This window comes from Haliotis rubra, unplaced genomic scaffold (genome assembly GCF_003918875.1).
Source record: "Haliotis rubra isolate DU_JTF1 unplaced genomic scaffold, ASM391887v1 Scf1509, whole genome shotgun sequence".
In the NCBI taxonomy this organism is placed as follows: domain Eukaryota; kingdom Metazoa; phylum Mollusca; class Gastropoda; order Lepetellida; family Haliotidae; genus Haliotis; species Haliotis rubra.
Window position 1 is genome coordinate 115,095 of NW_025765458.1, and position 22,485 is coordinate 137,579.

The following is a 22,485-nucleotide window of genomic DNA, read 5'->3' on the forward strand; positions in this document are numbered from 1 at the left end:
GAAGTAAGAATAATGCTATAAATTTGATATGTGACCTATCTACATGTACTACTTGCACTTGTTCATATTTTCAGAAGTCGGAGTACTTGGTGAAGTGGCGTGATTATCCCCTACAGCTTGCAACGTGGGAGCCCCCGGATTCATCTCTCTGACCACCTGCTGGACAGCTTCCCATCACCAGCCATCAGCGAGGATCGGCTCACCGCAGCTGCTGGGGTTCTAGAGACCACTGTTCAGGGTAGACTTAAGTCTGGACATTCAACCATAGGACTAAAATTCCCTTTGGATATCTACCGTTACGTGTTTGGACTTAACCATGGATACAAGCTTGTAGAACTCACAGACTTCGCTAAGTTGCCACTGGGTATCAGTTGGTGGTACAAACTGAACAGACATGGACAAGGCGTTTGCATAAAGTTTCCAATGCGGATAAGGCCAAACCTCAGGTTTAGAAAAATGTGGCTTGCTAGAGATGGACAATTAATTTGCCAGCGCTTACCCGTTGAGACACTTGTGATTAAGGCTCAGATCTCAGCATGTGGGGTGACAAGCCTACGTTTCCCTGTGCTTACATGATGAATATATAGATTAACCTACGAAGATTCGTAACCAACTGTTCATTACATAGTAGGGGAATAAATAAATCTAGATTTATTTTTGGGGTAAATGACAACTATGCTATTGTGTTGTGGCTATTAAAGATGTAATGTTTGGTTGGTTCACGAATCTTAATTTTCCGTCAATGTTTATATATATATATAGCACCCTCATTGTATCAATAACTATGGCATCCCCTCAAACCCCAAACCAGCTGCCTTTCAGCACTGATATCTGTCACACTGCGGGTATCAGTCCCTACCTTCCTAAAGATATGATACCAAGTGTAGAATTTAGCATTGAAGTATCAAACCTTTTCTTAAAAGAGCTGGAACAGGTGAAATGTACACATCCAGATCTTTCTTACATCTGCATTGTCAATACGCAGTTGACAGCAATGAAACTATTGCAGCGTGACAGATTAGAACAACATTTTCGGCGTATTTGTTCAGAGGTCTGTTTAAAGGTTCGCAGAACAAATTCAGGGGCAATTAGAAAGAAATACGTAGCAAACAAACGTAGGATAGCAATTTTTAGGCACGAAACTGAGAGTCACTTTGAATTGGCAGATCAACTTGAGAGATGCAAACTTGAGCTTGTAGAATTAGAGTCTCGTTGTTCACAGATTTGTGGCCAGCTGCAGGCCCATATGATAGATACACCATCAGTTGGCACTTTCAGAAAGGATTGGGAAGATATAGGTGCAAGACAATCTGGTAGAAGATTATCCTTAGTGAAGGACGAGGTGAAGAAGGTTTTGTCATTCCTCAATGAAATGGGATTGAACCCGAGATCACTGTCACTTGAGATAAGAGGGAAGTCTCTAACCATGGATATAGGTCAGGATGCTCTTTCATATCAAGAGTTAGACGAGGACAGGCGGGATAAACTTCGGGGGTTAGTGGCCATATTGGATAAATATGGGATTAGCGATGCCGCATACCATGAGCTCAGCCAAGCATTTTGTAATCTACCTCGAACACACACTGTGGTCAGTGAAAGGGAAGAAATATCTCAGTTTAACATCAGACGAGTTCCTGGAAATATAGTAGGGGCATATGTCAGTTTCAAGGAAGATCTTCAAAATATACTTGGTGAAAAACTGAAAGCAAACCCGTCTAAAAAAGAGTTTACTGTTAAGATAGGGGGGGATGGAACAAGGGTTAGTAGAAAATCAAACTTTGTAGTTTTCTCCTCTCAAGTAATTGATCCTGCACAGAATATGTCATCCCTGCGCCACTCTACCTTGGCCATAGTTAGCTGCCCAGAGTCGTACCTATGTCTAAAGGATTGTTTGTCAGCCTTGTTTGAAGAGATCAACGAAGTAGCAAGGGAGGGAAAGATTAGTGTAGGGGGTGAGAATGTTAGTGTCAATATAGTTTTCTCTGCCGATATGAAAATGATGCAAATAGTACTAGGGCTAGGTGCATCAACTGGGAACTTTGCTTGTCCATGGTGCAAAATCCACAAAGATGACCGCTGGGAGACCAACAAGACATGGAATCACTTTCATGAGTGCCCCGCCACTGCACGATCTTTGTCAGATTTAAGAGCTTGTGCCCATAGCCTAACATATGGTGTGAAACATTTACCTTTGTTAGAAATTGAAACCGGCAATTTTGTAGTAGATGAATTGCATATGCTACTTCGGATCACTGATGTCCTGGAAAGGAATTTGATAAATCAAGCACGCAATTTAGACCAGTCCCAGACAAAAGGGAAATGCAGTTCAAAGTACACTGATAAACTCATCCAGGCCTTTCGGGCATGTGGGGTTGCATTTTCGGTTTGGGAAGAAAAAAACAGTAATGGAAATCAGAACTGGACGAGTTTATCAGGAATAGACAAAAAAAAGGTCTTAAATGAACTGCCCTCAAAACTCGAGGATGTTTTACCCACTCATACGGTCGAAACCATCACTTTAATTTGGACAGGTTTCAGAGAGGTGTTCCATGATCTTGTCTACGGTGGGGAAAGGGTAACCGGGGAGGCTATTTTCAACAAAGCTAAGGCATGGCTAAACCGGTTCTTGTCTTTGGGGGAAAAGGAGTTGGGATATGGCAAAGCCAATGTAACTCCATATATTCATTGTCTCGTTTACCATGCACCTGTCATGTATTCCAAATTTGGACCTCTGCGTCAGTTTAGCTGCCAGGGTATTGACAAAATGAATGACGAAATAAAATCAGAGAAAATCAAATAAATGGGATGCAGCAGCTGACGCCCTAAAGATACGAAAACGCATGGAAGGGAACCAACACAATGTGAGGGAGAAAAGGACATACACAAAGCGCAAACTCCAATTCTGGGAAGAGGATTTGTCGGCTATGAGAAAATCCAAACGACAGGCCATAAGGGAGGAAGTGGAAAATGTGTCTTTGCATCAGCTTGATATCAATCAGGCCAGTGTGCCTGAATTGAGGGACTACTTAGAGTCCAAAGGGTGCAAAACAAAGGCAACGAAACGAAATGTTTTGTTAAAAATGGCAAATAATGTGTAAATGGCGCCAACTCGTTCAACCATTAAGTGAAAAATCAACATGTATTTCAAGGCCGTCATATACTAGTAGCTGGGATATTGCTGACTGCGGCGTGAAACTAAAACTAAAACCTGAAATAACCATTGCCTTTTCCTTACATGGGAATTGTCTGTCCAGTTATTTGTCACTATTTTTAAATTTGATGAAATGTCTGTGTAATAAATATATATGTCTCCTTTATTAGATTTATGTTATTACTGAATGAGCAACTGAATTTTGAAAAAGCATACATAAAATATTTGGCTGAAGCGGCTGAAGTTATGTAAAACTAGCACGAGTTATGTCCCTTGAATTGTTGCTGAAACGAGATATTTTACATGCGTTTCCAGAAATGTGACGCACCATGTCTATGTCCACTATTCTTGAGTATGTCAACGTTAATCTTTTATGAGATCTTTGTTCTTGGTAAGGAAGGTTGCAATGATTTGTTGTCTGCCTTGTTCTATGAACTTTTTTTCTCCTCTTCGCTGATGCCAGTGCTTTTCCGAGTCTTGGTTCGAATCTCCTGTTTCATTCTGTGGAATTTTGCGAGTTCTGCTAACACCAGACGGAATTCTTTTTTGGGGAGATTTTACTGTCCGTGAGCACTTTTGATATGTGATCGTCGACCGTGTTTAACTTCGCTTCGGCTAGAATTCGAATTTTGTCGTGTTTTAATGCTTTACGTTGCGGCTGACGTGAAATGAATTTAAGAGCCAATCCCACCAACCCTGCCACTCCAGCTGTTATTTCAATGCCTAGCACCACGGGTGCAGACCGCTGGTCGATAATAAACCAACACCAGCAGCGCCGAGCCCCATGCTGGTTCCTATGAGTGCGGTGTCTACACCGTCCAGAGCATTCGTTGCTCAATGGTATTTATGTTTCTAATCCTAGTCGCACGTCGCGTTCTCATTCCAGTTGACATTTATTCTCGCTGATTTGTCGGAAAAGAATTCCATCCACGGTTTTGAGCATTTAGCCACTTCGTCCATGGTCGGATACAATCCCATCTTGAAAATATAATATAAGTTTAAAAATAATATTTAATTGGTTTTCCGTCAATCTTTGATGAATATAATTTTAAGCTGATGGGGTACAAGTGTTCGTATAAAAAACGGTCCGGAGTAAAATATTAGGCTCCTGAAACACCATGACCCCTCGAGGTTTGGGTGGGGCTCTTCATGGTTTTATATAAATATGACAACGTTTATTTGTGATGGCGATCATGTCAGTGTATTTTTAACCCCAACAGAATTCTCACATCTTCTGCGGGGGCATCTCCAAGAAAGACTTCAAGCCAATAAGTGTAGAACCTTGCATGCACACTGATCCACGAGTTTGGGACTTCAGTAAATCTTCTCAATTCTAACCATTTATGTTTGTTTTCCGAATGGTGACTAACATATTACCTGTTTGATCTGGTAATGTTCATATAGTATATCCCCCTTTTATACCTTTGGTGAATAAAACTATTCAGTACAAACCCATTATTTTAGTTCGATGACATTATTATCATCATCCATGCATGAGATAGGTAGGTAAGGATAATATTGATGATCCAGTTCGATTGAGATTCGATTATCAATTCTCGTCTTTTGTACACATTGTTTTGTAAGTGCAATACATTTATGGCGTTTTCCGTACTGGGTTGATCGAATCTTTGCATGTCCCGAGATCGGAGAACGTGATGGTGGCATGTAGACTCAGGTTTGAAACCTCACCGATGGTTATACTTGTATTATGGAAGAGTCTTCAATTGGTTCTCCGACAATAGAAAATAGTTTAAGAAAATAATATTTAATTGGTTTTCCGTCAATCTTTGATTGATGTATGTGAGGCTGATAAAGTCTAGATCTTCGTGTAAGTAAATACTCTGGAGATAAATGGATGACTTTGTTTCTATAACACGAACCCCATCGAGACTTGTTAAGGGTGTCAATCCAGGTCGTATGATGATACGGCAATGTTGGTGCTTGTGTCTGTCGTTCCAGCCTGTTGACAGTCCATCCAAAAGTAATCGTGATGCGGAAGCGTTTACGAGATATATTTCTATTATGAGCGTGGTGTGTAATTTTATAGCAAAATTTTGAATCGAAAAATATTGTTGGTAATCGGCAGTCTAAGTAAACTTAGCCTCAGCATTATTCGTTACCTTGCTATACTGTGTCTAACAAAACCTTGTGGAAGGTGTAGGTCAGGTAACCTTTGAGCGGCCTATGACCATCCAATCAAAAGGTGAGAGGAAAGAACGAATTTAACCAATCAGACAACGGCTACTATTTAGGGTTCCAGCAGGACTTACAAAATGGATTTACTCTTCCCCGGTTTGCCGACACTGATCTCACAACTAATGAAACCCGCATAAACCATAGATATATGACCCGCAGAATATACGCTTTTGGGTTTCTATTGACACGGTTATCATTAGCTAATATTTCCGCAAGCTGACATCCTTGAAAACTGACAAAACGCTATTTTCAGCGACTGTTTACTCACGGTTTATGGCGTGCTCCATGTGCATCACTCTGGAAGCGATCGTATGGGTACAAAACGTTTTCGAGGTAAAAGTTCAAAGCTATGTGCGAATGTAAACTTTCGCGATTTGGAAAGCTGTGTTCTGATTGGTCAATTGAAAAATTTGGTTGACGAGACCTTCCACAAGGTTTTGTTAGAGTCAGTATAGCAGTGTAACGAATAATACTGAGCCTAAGTTTACTTAGACTGGGAAATCGGGTATGTCGTGCATTCCAAAAGTTGCATAATCGTTGACTGGAGTTAACATGTTGCCCGTGTGACCCGGTATTCACAATACTTGTATGGTATTATCACTTGATGGACTAAACGACGTGAGAATGATCCCCTTGGTCATTATTTCGGAGACGTAATCATTTTTCAAGAGAATGTGGGGCGAGGCGATGGTGATATTGAGCAACCAGTTTGGCTCTTTGAAATCTGGCAGTGAGCAACCAGTTGGGCTCTTTGAAGTGCAGGACGTACAAGGTGTTTTCCTCGCCGGGCAGATTGAATCCCTCCATGTCCCGAGATCGCCTAGCGTGACTTTGGGGTGGTTCATCGTATACATATGTTACGAAATAGTTTCAATTGGTTTTCGGATAATTTCTCGGACGTGCAGTTCAAGCCCATGAGATGTATGTTATCTGACAGGAAAATTTTGGTGAGCGACATTGTGTCTTCATTGTGTCACGTCGACTCCTGCAGACTGGTGTAGGCATTCACGTTCACCCGCACATAAACGGAGTAAATGTGGTATTGTTGTTGTTGGGTCCTCCGGAGTTTGATTCCTTTTACAATTTCGACTTCGCGCACTGACGGTGGTTCGTCGAGATAGACTTGGAATTCGCCGGAAGATTTTCCAGGATGTCGACCACGGGGGTTCATCCTTGAGGAAGACTTATTTTTGGAAAATAAGCATTATAGAGGGACCATGTAATGGAATCATCACTATCTATACTACTCAGGAAGTATCTTGAAAAGATCAATTCTACCAGATTGGCTCATGAGCTACCACCTTCTGGGCATAAGACTCTAGGCAAAGTAGATAAGTCATATGTCAAAATCAACTAATGTATTATAGACAGAAAGAGCCGAGACCTAAAAGTAAATAAATACAGTTCAAAATGGAATATGTGCAAATACAAAGGATGCACAGGGCTCGACATGACCAGTTGATTGATAGAATCGGGCCCATTCTACCACCCGTCTAGGTGAATTAAGGTCCGAAGTGGTGTGCTTGGCAAAAAGAACACTGTTCTGCTCCTTTGCCCTCAACCACAGCAAACAGGTTGCCCAATTCGGTCGCTCCTTGTGACCAGCAATGGGGTGCGATGGACCCATTTGACCTCAGATCCACATGGGGGAAGAGCTCTAAACGTTACCCAGCCCCCACCACGAGGTCTATGATACAACTTGGTTTAGCCATGTATATTCACAAACAAATTGGATCTAAGCACACTCTTGATGTTATGTCAGCCTTGGGAGTGCGTTCATCATATAACGAGGCTATTTCCTATTAACATTCTGCAATGGCTGCGGATCATGAGATTGGTGAAAATGCCTTCATGCAATTTGTCTTTGACAATGCAGAATTTAATGTATGCAGAATTTAATGTATGCACACTTGATGGATATGGCACATTTCATAGTATGCGTGGAATCATGTGTGTCACACCAGGTAGTTGTCCGTATATCTGATATTATCAAGCGTATCAAAGCTGTTTCAGCAGACACTGTCAGGTCCAAGTCATTGATATTTTGACTTGTTCATTTCAGAGCAAGAAAGGGTTGCTTGGTTTGACATGGTGATAACATTTCCATGTCAGAAAGCTGACCTTTTCTAGCTCTGTGCATATTCTTTTGGATACGCTTTGGATGAGTGGAGTATGGTTGAAATTGGAGGACACTCCCTGCTGGAGCGGATACATGGAGTGTGCCAGAAGTGTTGACAATTATGAAGTATCCAAAGTGATCCCATTGCCATGTGTCAACTTGCAGGCATCGAACCCAAACGAAATATACTCTGTGCTGGCATATTCTGCTGACAAATGCAGGAAACATGGACAGAAAATATGTTTTGTGACATTTGACGAACTTCTATATGAGAAAGATGTTGATTTTGCAGCTTTCCACCAGAACAAAAGTACTCTAAATTCAGTTGTTGTCAGACTTGGTCGTTTCCATTTCCTTAAGTCTTTCATGGGTTCGGTCGGTTATATAATGGATGGCAGTGGATTGAAAGTGCTATGGTCACGCATCTATAAGAGCATTGAGGGCTCATACTCTGACACAGTTAGCAATAGCTGTTATTGCCTTGCAGAAGGCCAGCCTGGATGAAACAAGTAAAGCTTGTCTGAAGACTTTGTATAAGGATGTTCAAAGCCACCATGTGATCCCTGATGAACTTCCATCAATTGCCAATGTCACAAACCTTGTCGAAAAACTGACTGCAGTCATGGAATTTTAATCACCTCAAAGCAGAACTGCAACGTTGTGGTGAAAATATTTTGAGTAAGTTTCTTTGATACACCAGTTGATTCGAGCTGAAAGGATCGGAGACTGGGATCTTCATCTTGATGCTGCCTGTAAGATGATACCATATTTTCATGCTGCAGGACATTTTGCTTATGTTAAAAGTGCCCATTTGTATGTTCACAACTGGGAGATATTATGCCCAAGGATGAATTTGAAGCTTTTAAGAGGTTTGGTGGTTTTACTGTCAGGCAAAAGTGACAAGATGTGGGCTGGCATCTGGACAGACATGACAATTGAACAGGTTCTCATGTAGGCGATGAAGACATCCGGTGGTCTCACTCGTGGACGCGGACTGACAGACAGTGTGTTGGCGCAATGGATCTTGGCAATGCCTTGTTGTACTGAAATGATTCAGTACTTCGAAGAATTCTGTGGGACCAGATTTTGTAGTCCTGACCAGCACGTAGAATTAAGGACGTCTAGAATTGAGAGTTACACCAGTGACGTTAACAAGCTGATTGAATGGCTATTAACTCATTTTCCATTTGAACAAGGACATGAACTGGTCTCCTTGAGTAGTGGAATCGTAGGCAAAGAAGACAATAACTGCGATTCTGCACTTGCAATTTGAGATTCTGCTAAGCTTTTGAGATCTGCATATTCAAAGAAGAAACAAAGTACTCACCCTATCTATCATGAACAACTTAATCAAAATACAGAATGATGTTATACCTGTCAATACCATGCAGTTTTTCATCGCATCCTGTGCCTCATTAAAACAGATGATGACTTTTAATAATGTTTGAAATAGGAACTTTCTCCATGTCCTCTATCACTTTTGGATGAGTACTCAAGGAGAAAAAATCGGTCATGTACTCTGTCATTGATTCTTTGTCAGGCAAACAAAGCCTTCCACATGATGAGGACATTCCTCCAGACGCTAGGTACATAGTTGATGGTGGATACTTACTGAAAAAAGTGATATGGCCCCAAAGCAGAACATACAATGATGTTTATGATGCTTTTCTGACATATGTCAATAGACACTTTGGAAACAATTGCATCATTGTGTTTGATGGGTATGCCAAGTCTGTGTCCACAAAAGGTGTTGAACAGAGTCGGAGAGCACCTACATATCTGAGCACTGATATTGGCTTCAATTCTGAAACACCACTGACGATCAAACAGGATACATTCCTGTCCAATTTTAAAAACAAGTCACATTTGATAAAGGCTCTGACAACAATTTCATGAGCTCAATATCCCAGTGAAACAAGCCAGTGCAGATGCTGACCTTCTCATTGTACAAGCAGGTATTGATTGTGCTAATAATGGGAACAAAGCCATTGTTGTTGGGACATGGAAGAAGGGCTTGGAAGAAGTCTCCCACCAAATGAATGGGGATGGCAAACTGTTTGTGGCCAGCTCAAGCCAGTAACAACCCATGACCCCCCAGCACCAGAGACATTAATGAACATGATCAAATGCAATTGTATAACAGGGTGTGATCGTATGTATGGGTGCAGAAAGGCAGGATTGAAATGTTCGCATCTATGTGGATAGTGTCACGGTAGTTGCAGCATTCAAACACAGTATACCTTGCAGAGGAGGATGAAGAAGATCATCAACTACCATTTGATGAAACATCTCATGAATTGTCTTCCAGCGACGCTGATGAGAGTGAAGTTGAAGATGTGCCAAAGCGATCAACTTCCTCCAGATTGACAAGGAAAAGAAAATTATACTTTCAGATGTTTAATCAAACGTGTTTGAAGATGCCCTGTTACATAATCTGAAAATAGTGTTTGATAGTCTTTGGTATTCTGCAGAATGTCAGTTAGTTTTAGGTACTGTCAGTTTGAGTTATGATATTTTCTTGAAATTGTGAGTATCCAAGGGCGATAATTCTTTTTAAAGCATGGAAATGGCTACTTAAATGTATTTTTATGAAAATTATAAAATTTCACTTGCTTGATTTTTGGGTGTAAAAAATCAAATTATTGCAATTGTTGGACCATTTATGAGTTTTCTATTGACTTCTCTAAAAATGCCAAAAATTACCAAATTTTCAGTTTCAGTCAAAATGTAAAATATGATTTTATTAAGTTATATCTGGTGGTTTTGTGGTGAAAAAAGACATTGAACAATACACTTCAATGTCTTTTGGACATATCTAAGCCTTACCATTATACCTATAGGTCTTTGTGTCACCCAAGGGTAAAAACATATAAAAAATATATTTTTAGCACAAGAACGGCCACAACTCTGAAATGTGATTTTTTTTCTTTCTGAAATAATAGTCAACAATCTTGAGATATATTCACTCAGTTGTCAAACATTTATGTATTTATGTACAGAAATAAAGAAGGTGTGACTATTTTACCTCAAGTATGTTATGTAGGAAGGTTTGTAGAATATATCTGCCAAGTGTGGATACTTTTATTCCTAATTCCTTGAGATGCTATACCTGCCAAAAATATGGCCACGGTTCTAAATCGTGCTTATAAAGCAGCTTGTCATCGGTGTGCAGGATCATGCGAGAATATAACCTTTGTGACAAACCTCCAGTATGTGTTAATTGTTCTGGTTGTCATCCCTCCTCCTCCAATGAATGCCCTACTTTGAAACTTCAGTCTAAGGTATCACAGGTGAAGCACGAAAGCAACATTTCATTTGTATAAGCAAAGAAGATTGTTCTTGCACAAGAACAATCGGGCCAGACTTACTCTGCTACTGTTTCTGCATCTCTTCCGTCACCAAACCCAAAGGTGTTTCATGCAACTGAGTAGGATGTCAGACCGACTACACATGGGCGATGACATCCCCTCCTACATTGCTATCAGTTGAGATTCAGGCGAAGCCACCCCAAACGACCCTCAGTTCACAAACCACATGCCAATCAAAAACAGTCATACAATCCACGATATCTTCTGAGAAGGATCCATCTAAATCTCAGAAACCACCATCTCAACAAAAACAAATCCAAAACGAAAAGTGAAACGTACAAAAAGACTGAAAGTAACAGAACTCCTAAAGGAAGGAATGATCAGGTCCAGGTTTTTATTAAGTTTGGATCTCTCGAGGACATGGATGTGTCCGACCATAGCAATGGTATTATTGTTCCCATACCTAAACCTGGACGTGATCATACTGATCCCTCTAATTATAGACCAATTGCACTCACTAGCTGCATTTGCAAAACCATGGAACGCATGATCAACAATCGTCTTCTTTGGTACTTGGAAACCAATAACCTAATAACGGATATACAATCTGGTTTCTTGACAGGCAATTTCAAGTCCGAGTGGGTTCCACCCTGTCTGACCATTACAATCAGGATCAGGGTGTCCGTCAAGGCAGTATTTTGTCTGTCACTTTATTTAGCATCAAAATCAACAGTTTATTAAAGGTTTTAAATGATTCAATTGATGGATCACTTTTTTGTGGATGATTTTAATAGTTCTTGTCGTGGTAAAAATATGCATACTATTGAACGGCAAATGCAGTTATGTTTGAAAAAAATAGATAAATGGTGTCTTGAAAACGGCTTTAAATTTTCTAAATCCAAAACTAATTGTATACATTTCTGCCGTAAATACAAACTGCATAAAGACCCAGAACGTCTTTTAAATGGCACTCCAATCAAAGTTGTCAACGTGGCCAAATTCAATGTCTGATTTTCGACTCCCATTTAACTTTTACGCATATTAAAAATACCTAAAAAATAAATGCCTAATGGCACTTGACTTGTTGAAAGTCGTTTCCAATTCTAAGTGGGGAGGGGGATCAATCTACCCTTCCTCATCTATATAGATCACTGGTCCGCTCCAAGCTTCCATCGTTTATGGTGGAGCTTGCAAAAGCAACCGAAAAGTACTTGATTCTGTCTACCACCTAGATTTAAGACTTTGTCTTGGGTCTTTTCGAACGTCTCGTGTTGACAGTCTCTACGTCGAGGCAGATGAGCCAACTCTTGCATAACACCGTATAAAACTATCTTTACAGTATATTACCAAACTGTACTCTAACAAATCTAACCCTGCTTATAACTGTGTGTTCAATCCCCCTCTATGAGGATTTATACGCCAAGAAATATTCTCTTGTTCTGCCTCTGGGAATAAGAATTATACCATTTTCTTTCTGATGCTGGCATTTAGCTAGAAAATATTTCTCCTTCCTGTCTTCTTTCATCTCCTCCTTGGCAACTGGTTAGGCCTCAAGTTGACCTAACATTAACCACATGAATTACAGTATAAACAGAATTTATCAATTAAGAAATAAATATAATACATATAAATCCTTATTTAAAGATGGATCCAAGGATGGTGGCGCAGTTGCTCGTGCCACTACAATATCTTCTCGATTGCCTGATAACAGCTCTATTTTCACAGCAGAAGCTAACGCCATATTAACAGCCTTAAAATATATTAATAAACACCCTGAATATAAACAATATATCATATTTTCAGACTCTCTTTCGTGCCTGCAGGCTATTAAAAATCTTTCTTGCAAACATCTACTTTTAATTGTGAAACCGGAACTGTTTCAACATTTGAACAGACACGGTAGTGTTCGCAGTATGGCCCTTTATTTCTGATAGTTCATAAAACCCTAAAACAATTAAAACATTCTTTAGACAAAACATTAAAGAAAATCATCTTTAGAAATAACCATTTACGAAATATGATTATTACTAACCTATTTCATATACATTGCCTCAACATTCCATTGATGACACATTCCATATATACTTTAATTCATACATAGATATGCATATACATATCATATCATATAGGGAAACAAACATTTCTTATCATGTAGACATTACATAATGCATAAAATATAACAAACCCACCAAGTGTTTGGAACTTGGTATAATCAGTACACACCGACAGCTGCACGAGGAATGCACCTACATCTGCACGAATTACTGAAACATATATGTGCACACACTGTGCAGACTAATCAAATGACAGCAATATCAATACAAACAAATACGTTTAGTTATTGTTGTTTAAGAAGAAACATCAAACACATGTATAATGGTAAAACCCTGCTTCATTCTTACATTAACACATTATACATTCATACATTTACACATTCACACATTTACACATTCATACGACAGCTGTATAGTACTTAAAGATAAAGTTTAACACTGATATATAACTTACTGGATTATTGAATCATTTACCGTTTGTAAATAATTAGACTCATAAAGCATTACATTCAGCAACACAACTAGTAATCACAAACTTCTCAATATTTACAATATGACAAAGCAGCCAAATTACCAAAGCATAAACACGATATGCGTATACATCAAATGAATATGTACAAACTACAAAAAGTAGTGAAAGACACTAACCTTCAGAAATGATCTGAAGACCTCCAATATCGATGTCCAAATAATCCAAATAATCCAAATAAAATATTCACAAATGTCTCGTGGCTAGTTGACAGAAATGTTCTGAACTGATATTAAACTCCAAACTTTAAACAGGGCCGGGGACAGTAAGCTAACAAGGTTTATGTCAAAGGGACAGTAAGTGGCGCGCTTGGGCAGGCTATTGTGTGGCAGTGCTCTAGGTGACTGTGGCTGAGGCAGAAAACTCATGCAGTAAGCTGAAAGAGGGGTTAAGAGAAGCTGAAGAGTGAAGTATATAATGTATAAAATACACTAAACTGAATATTTAATTCAGTTAAAACTAAAGATTAAAAACACTAAATATATACAAACATTTCATCCTGTTACAATTGAAGTTATTGAATAAGATAATGATCTTGCTACTGGAAAGTACGACATCGTCCTCAGTTGGTTACCCATCCACGTTGGCATTTCTGGGAATACAATGGCTGACCTTGCTGCCAAATCTGCGACACCAGTTCTTATCCCATACTCTTGATTACAAAGCTAGCATTAGAACTTATACCCGTGATCTGATGCAAAAGAACTGGGACATACAAATTGGTATCAATTAATTACATGCAATAAAACCCTATATTGGTTATACCGATTTGGGTTGTCAGTCCAGATTTGAAGAGGTCATCATGAGACGATGTCGTATTGGCAACACAAGATATACTCATGAATACTTATTGAAGGTGAGGATCCTCCGTTTTGCATCCCTTGTGATGAAAGAATCACGGTCAAACATGTCTTGCTTTACTGTGTTGAATATTCCATCACAAGGGATAACTATTTCAAATCAAGAACTATGAAGGATCTTTTTAATAACATAAGTTCTCATTTAATTATTGCATTTTTAAAAGAATTAGATTTGTTAAATAATTTGTAAATAGATAAATATTGTATTATTGGTAATTAAGGTTAGTAACTGAGATTGTTAGTGGCTGCACCCTCAAAGGGTGTTGAAGTATTGTAAAATTATTGTCCCCGTGAGAAGGTACGTAAGTCCCAAAACATTCAAAGTCAATTGAAAACTATCCAACCTTTTTAATCGTAGAATATGTGTGTCTTTAATGTATGGCTAAATGTGTCTAAACTGCTAACGGCTGAAGGGATGGTGTAAATCCAGCTAGGTCCATGCAGGAAGCAAATGTACTGTAAGTCCCCATGGTCCCTAGTGTGGTGATCTACCTTCAGTTGTTGGCTGTCTATAGCCTGGGTTTTACATTGTCTTGTCATTTCTAGTTAACATGTTTTAGATTTAATTACTAGTTTTAACGGGATATCTGTGATAAACTAGTAGTTGTACTGTTCTTCGTCAACAGGTTTTAATTTCTAATTTCATTGATATATGATATAATCATCAATTGTGCTCGTCACGATATGGCTGAAATATTGTCGATGTGACGATAAATATCAACTCACTCACACACTAGTTTCATTTCTTCATTTTTTCCGACCATTTTGCTAATTTGACTGGCCTAAATTCCCGTCCACTGATTGTCCCACATGAATAAAGGAGACAAATGAGACCCCCTCGTGTATTCCTTATTTAGATTTATGCATTGAGATTCAAAGTGACAAAAAGTCTACACAAGTCTGTAGACACAAGGTATGATTTCAACTTTTCGATAGCAGCTTTCCCTTCATGTCGAGCAATATTATTACAGCTCCAGCCTTTGGGGTGTGCATTTCACATTTTTTGAGGTACGAAGATGTTATAAAGCTTTCAAAGAGCGCCATACTGCCCTTCCGCAGGGGCATTTCAATCAAGGCCTCAGTAAATCTTTCAAAAGGTCTTATGGAGACATTTGGAGGAAATTTCTAAATTTGTCTCGAACAAGTATGATGTCCGATGAAATTCCTTATTTTGATTTGTACCATATGTTCCCCATTTCATTTTAGGGGGACAATTGATTAGCCTTTGCATATTTTACACTTTAAGTTTACAGATATTAACTTCTTCTTTTTTCAGAACTCTTCAACAAGACCAAGGGTGAAAGATGTGTCACACATATGGTCAGATGACATCTTATCTGCTGGCTTGTTATATTTACAAATTCTGATGGTCTAATGCAGAAACATTCTAGTTTTGAATTACAAATTATACCCAGTCATACCTAAATCCGAGGCTGACACTCCTAACATCTTATGTTACGATGAAACAACTTTAATTGTCAAACAAGCCTCAGCTCAAAATGCTATAGAATTCCGTAACAACCGCATTCTGTGGAGTCTGTAACAACAGCTATATCCTATATTGCAGACTCCACGTTACACTATGCAGTAAACAAGAAGTACCGGTATCAATGATGAGTAAAATTAATATTCAAGGCAGAAAAACAACTATTTACAAACCCAGTAAGTTAGAGACCTATAAGATTGCACTCTTTTACGTCAATGTTTGTTGTTTCCAGCAAAGGGAACGCTGATGTACTTAGTAATAATATGAATTGAATCGACAGGTAAAGCAAAGATAGGGCAAAAATATCAGAAACAGGTTATATTCTTGCCCTATAATTTCTATTATTAATTGTTTGACGATGCCATTACGAACTTTCAGCTTGGTAAAGGACAACGGTGGTTCTCTTTAGAATAAGATTTAACCTGGAAACATGACTCCACCCCTACAGCCCCCGTCCCCCTAACCCCCTGTTGTTACAAGCTACTAATTAGTACCTCTAGCTCCTCGCCTTTCTGTTCTGTTAGCTGTACTCACTCCCCTGTAACTGGATTAACTGCTACTATTAATCAACTCATGTTGATGGCATCCTGGGGAACCTCTTCCTCCGCTCACGGTACCGTACTGACATCACTTGATGAACTGTGGCAGATTAGCAGCAGTCTCTTGTGGGGTGGCATGAGACTGGTTAGTCAAAAGACGAACCGTTTCCTCCTCGCAGATGACCTGCATAGGAACTGCTTCCTCTCTCGCCCTCTTCCTCATGCTGCCCTTCAGTTTCCTCGGTGCTACTTCTCCAATGTTGGGTTGGTGAGTGTGATCGTGGTTGCTATCAACAACCTGTCCATCCTCTGAAATAACAAGGGATGCCTTGCACTGAGCATGCTTCTGCTTCTTTTATATCACCCTAAGTACCGGTAGTCACCTATTCACAACCAACACCTAGCCCAACGATCTTAGTAGCAGTTAATCAGGTACAGGGGAGCAAGTACAGCTAACAGAACAGCCAGGCGAGGGGCTAGAGGTACTTACTAGTAGCTAGGGGGACGGGGGCTAAGGGAATGATGCCGGAAACAATCCTGCCTGTAAAAAACAACAGTTGCTTTCCTAAGGAAAGTTCAACTTAAAAAAAGCCTTAAGTCGTTGTGTTTTGGAGTTGTGGAATTCCTTCCTCAAAAGTAGTATGTTTCTTCAATGGTTATCTAATTTCCCTCGTGCATGTATGTAGATATGTCGAGGTGTACTAACAAAATCATAATTACTGTTAATATATACCACTAGCCACTAATGTAAAAACATCTCGTTAGTCTATGGAATAGGTTTATTTTGTCACTGGGTAAGACAAAGTTGTAACCACAGTCACGCCTCAGTAATTGGCATGTCTGACAAATGGGATGTCTAACTTATGGGAGTAAACCTAATCTTTCCAGGTTCTGTTACAATAAAACATGAGATAGTAATATCATGGGTAAACGGGCGCAGATAGAAACCCAAACAAATCAAACGTATAACCCATTTGGTGTTCTTCAAGACATGTGTAACAGTACACAATTAATGATTAAATACTTTATATTTTTATAGTTTTGGTATGTATATATTTTGTATATATTTGCCACACATTTCACTTTCATTCTAAACAGTTACTAACATTGATATATCTCTTAATTATCACCCTCAATTGAGGACAAAAGCTAGTTGTCACCCTAGGGTATTGTGACAGTACACCATTTATGATTAAATATTTTGTATTTGCATATTTTTTGTATGTATATATTTTATATATATTTGCCACACATTTTACTTTAATTCTAAGTGTTGACATATCACTTAGTTTTCCTTCATGTCATGGCTCAAGCTGATGTAACGCACTTTGCAAAGATAATTACCATAAAGCATATACCATTGAAAGTGTCTGCTTAAAACGCAATTTATTATTTCATGCACCAAGTCAATTACTGAATGAGCACTGTATAGACATCCAGGCCACAAACTGTAATAAATCTGATCTAATTAACTGACTGACTGAGTTTGGTTTTACGCCGCTTATAGCAATATTCCAGCAACATCACGGCGGGGGACACCAGAAATGAGCTTCACACATTGTACCCCTGCGGGGAATCGAACCCGGGTTTTCGGCGTGACGAGTCAACGCTTTAACCACTGGGCTACCCCACTGCCCCGATCTAATTAACTCCAGTTACCATTATGTCTTTGTAATGACTTCACAAAGACGTCTGAAATGTTTTAAAATTCTTTATCTGTCATTATAAACACCCTATGATGCTAGTATTGTATCTCCAGGAGATGGAAAACTAATATGCGCCTAAACGCAGAAAACATGCAGTACCATCCAGCGCCATGTGCGTTTTGCCAGGAAAACACAAGGGGAGACAACCCGCCTGGCCTCCATTTGCCTGCAGAACAGCAGAGATGTTAGTACAGAGGGTAAAAAGATCGAAGCGCTCGTAAAATATCACGTCAATGACGAAAGTAGACACTTAAACAAATAGTCAAAAAGGTGAGAAGTCACAAATTGTGACGCCACAGTCACAGTCATGTCACGTCAGCTATAAAAACTAATTTGACATCCAGACTAGAGCTGTAAAACAAACCGAAATTTTGCTGATCTAATTACCTGTCACGGTCACGTGACTACCCCTCCCAAACACTCATTTCGGTGTGTCAATCAGTTACTATAAGTAAAAATATCGGCTCTTTGTCAACCAACCAAAATCGTAATTAAAAGACCTATTATCTGCTTGGGCCAATCACAAAAGAAGGAATATTTTGATCAGTAGTGTTTGAACTATACAACGCGGTGGGCGAGCTGTCTAAGGCGCCAAGCTAGAAATCCAAAGAGCTTGGAGGTGCCGGGATCGAGCCCACCTGTGACCGGGTGTAAAAAACCTTGGAGTCAACTTTGTGTGCAGACTCTTTCAGTGTTGTCACAACCCCTAGTGTACAGTACACAACCCTGTGCACTTAAAAGAACCCACGAATCCGTTGGTAAATGACCAGATGGTGGCCACATGAATACGCGCAAACACCTAGTTGCAGGTACAGCAACGTGCAGTAAACTTGGACACAGTACTGTGAATACGTGTCCCAGTCCACCCAGCTGTGAATGGGTACCTCGTAAGGATGGAGAGGCCACATTAACTCGGTGCGCCTAGTAGGCAGCAAGAGTTGTATGATCCCCAGGGGGGTTGAGATTGAAAAAGAGGATGCCGTTGTGATGGATATCCAATGATCGAGGGAAAACAAAGCGCCTTTGAGCAGTTGTACTGGCTATCGGCGCTATGCAAATGTTTGTATGTATGTATGTATAAAACGAGGTCAATGATTCCTATCAACACACTTGACCTCAAAATAAATATTGAAACATCTGCTTGACTGATCACTGACTTCAGGAATTCTCAATTCTATTTTAAGGATTAAAAATTGTTATCCCATAACAGGCCGTGCACAACATTTTCCTCTACATAGAGCTATTGAGTGGGGTTGAAATATCTGATAAAGTACATCATTTGGCCTTTATAAAATGAAATGAAAGCAGAAATCCCCCAGATATTATGATATATCACTAATGTAGCCGTTGTTCTTTGTATATTAGGTATGTTGTCATGAATTATTTTTGGTTTGTTTGTGTAAAATAACACATGGAGGGTGCTATATGATATATATATTTATATTCTAAAGCATATGGGAGAAAACCTCATTTTGGTTAAAATGAAATCAGTAAGACCCTTTCCAAATTCATAAGAAATATCATCATTTGACCTGCTCTATTATGTTGACAATATCCGATATAATTCACACATGTTCGGACTGTATTATCCTCCTTAGGTTTTTGGTTTGGTTTTGTATGTTTCACCCAAGCTGTATACAGTGTTCAGCTGTCTTTTGTATGGCATAGTGACAATCACTGGATTGTCCAGACACCATTGATTACAAACAACATCGTACTCATAATAGAATCATATACTCATGGTAGAGTCACACTAGCCACAATTGTACAGCCGACTCTGTTATTAGCAGCAGAGATTTCTTATAGATGTGGAAAGGGCTTCTATTGCAATATACAGAAATGCGTTAAGTAGTTACCTAGAACTGAAATTCTCGACTTTCAGTTAACAGTTGTAGATTTACAGTGTAAATGCTTTGTAGATATATTTGTATACAATAACCACAAGACTATGTTTCAGTATCGTTTTTGTATTTACTATGCCTATGAGAAGCGCACTGTAAACAATATGCACATGTTATTTGTTTGTACACCAGCAACTACTTGATTTGAGTGATGAAAGATGGTAATGGCTCTACCAGATTATGTGTATAATGCCTTTCATTTATTATTTTTCAGCAGCAATGTATTTCAATATATATAATCGAGATGCTTTTGCTTAGATATGCTTTAATTTTCTATGTCAATTTTAGTAAATAAATAAAACTTTGAAAATGACCAAAGGAAAAGTATGTCGTTATAAATGACCTTCATAAAACAGCCTCCCCGTTCTTAAGGGGATGTTATTCGGTTTTGTCAGGACGGGTCACAGCAAGCTAAAAATCTTATACATTGCAATTGCTGTTCTGTAGATTAACCATGGCATGTTTGCCTTTTTGTAATGTATGTAATGTTATACGTACTGAATTTTTATTCAATACAGTATCTTCAGGCTTCGGCTGAAAAACATTACAGAATGACGAGAGCAGTGATGTCTTAAAACCATCGCGGTAAATACACTATTCTCAATGTCGGAGACTCTGCTTCGTCATTACACGAAGAGTGCACACGAGTTTCTCCTACTCGCCCTATTCGCGTTTACATGAACCACAAGAAACACATACTTGAACAATAGGAACCGACATGCGTTCCGCGGGCAATTTATTCACATTGTTTCATCACAAAACCTACATACAACATTATACGTGAATAACAACATGCATGCTGAAGCCCGACACGTGACCAGAGATAACAATTCCCGGAGAGAAAAAACTCTGGAACCGTGTTCCCTCAACGACTGCAGCTGCACCAACACATGGACATAGCTGCAAAACAGCGATAAATATGTGTAGAGTTGATGTAAGCATTTGCACAACTGAACAAAAGCAGCATAAATTACTTAAATATAAGCATTATTTACACAACATTCAAACATAGACGCCGGAGATTCATTATATACAGTATGCTGCCATATTTCTGCAAATAAAACAAATGAGGTATTCAATATACAATATAACAACCAATACATTAGATAATCCCATCATTACTCTATTATAACGGGTCGACAGCCGACTCGTGGTATACATTCCAACATCACCGTATTATAACGACACGACAGCCGACATATCGTATACATTCCAACATCACGTATTATAACGGCTCGACAGCCGACATATGGTATACACGGCTCGACAGCCGACTTATGGTATACATTCCGACATTACCGTATTATATAATGACGACAGCCGACATATCGTATACATTCCAACATCACGTATTATAACGACACGACAGCCGACATATCGTATACATTCCAACATCACGTATTATAACGGCTCGACAGCCGACATATGGTATACACGGCTCGACAGCCGACTTATGGTATACATTCCGACATTACCGTATCATAACGACACGACAGCCGACATATGATATACATGCCGACATTACCGTATTATAACGGCTCGACAGCCGACATATGGTATACATTCCAACATTACCGTATTATAACGGCTCGACAGTCAACATATGGTATACATTCAAACATTACCGTATTATAATGGCTCGACAGCCGACATATGGAATACATTCCAACATTACTGTATTATAACGACACGACAGCCGACATATGGTATACATTCCAACATAACCGTATTATAACGGTTCGACAGCCGACATATGGTATACATTCCAACATTACCGTATTATAACGACACGACAGCCTACTTATGGTATACATTCCAACATTACCATATAAGAACGGCTCGACAGCCAAATTATGGTATTAATTCCACCATTACCGTATTATAACGACACGACACTCTTGCTTGACAACGGTATAAGAAGCTATACCGAAACGTCGCATCATAGAAACGACACGATAGCCGACATATGGTATACATTCCAACATTACCGTATTATAACGGCTCGACAGCCTTATTATGGTATACATTCCAACATTACCGTATTATAACGGCTGGAGGGCCGACATATGGAATACATAAAAGAGAATGCCAAATTCAAAAGCCTACACCCGTACATACTCCCATAACACGCCACCTACCGGGCAGATAACTCATGTGAACGCTTCATACCGCTAGGAGAAAAAAATTCCCTCTAATTCATACTTTAAATGACAGAAAAAATATTTCTCCTACTCGCCCCCATTTGCGTCTACATGAAACACAAAAAACACATACTTGAACAGTAGGAACCGACGTGCGTTCCGCGGCCGAGAATAGCAAAGAAAGGCCCAGGGATAAGGAGACTTCCATTCTACTATTAATGCTGTTTTTGGTGTAACCATCCTTAGCATTTCCGCTCTTCCAGCGCCCATGGCGTTTAAACATCCTGTCCGGTATAGTGTTATTTGCAGCTGAGAAAGCACCACCACTGCGCAGGCTGTACAAACCATAGCTCTCAATATTAACCACGAAAGGTGCCAAAGCTTCCAAGCTTTTAAATCGTGCAGCTGACGTACGCCAAATCTGAGCACTTGTTTAAACCGTCATAAACGCAAATGAATATTGAATTAAATCCCAATAGAGACTGTTCATTTCAT

At 39.3% G+C, this 22,485-nt stretch overlaps 1 protein-coding gene across 1 annotated transcript; it reads left to right on the forward strand.

Moving 5' to 3' along the window:
• Nucleotides 1-501: 501 nt before the first annotated feature.
• LOC124270324 lies at nt 502-9,546 on the forward strand. The gene is made up of 3 exons (XM_046705370.1): nt 502-1,759; nt 9,007-9,052; nt 9,377-9,546. Exons 1-3 carry the CDS (start codon nt 707-709, stop codon nt 9,544-9,546), a joined length of 1,269 nt encoding a protein of 422 aa, XP_046561326.1. The 5' UTR covers nt 502-706.
• Nucleotides 9,547-22,485: the final 12,939 nt, after the last annotated feature.

Bases quoted from the DNA above. Each gene is read 5' to 3' on its own strand.
- LOC124270324 (XM_046705370.1), top strand. From the start codon at position 707: ATGTTTGGTTGGTTCACGAATCTTAATTTTCCGTCAATGTTTATATAT. The intron at 1,760-9,006 runs GTTAGTAGAAAA...ATTCTTTGTCAG, and splicing joins TAGGGGGGGATGGAACAAGG to GCAAACAAAGCCTTCCACAT. The intron at 9,053-9,376 runs GTACATAGTTGA...TCAATATCCCAG, and splicing joins GACATTCCTCCAGACGCTAG to TGAAACAAGCCAGTGCAGAT.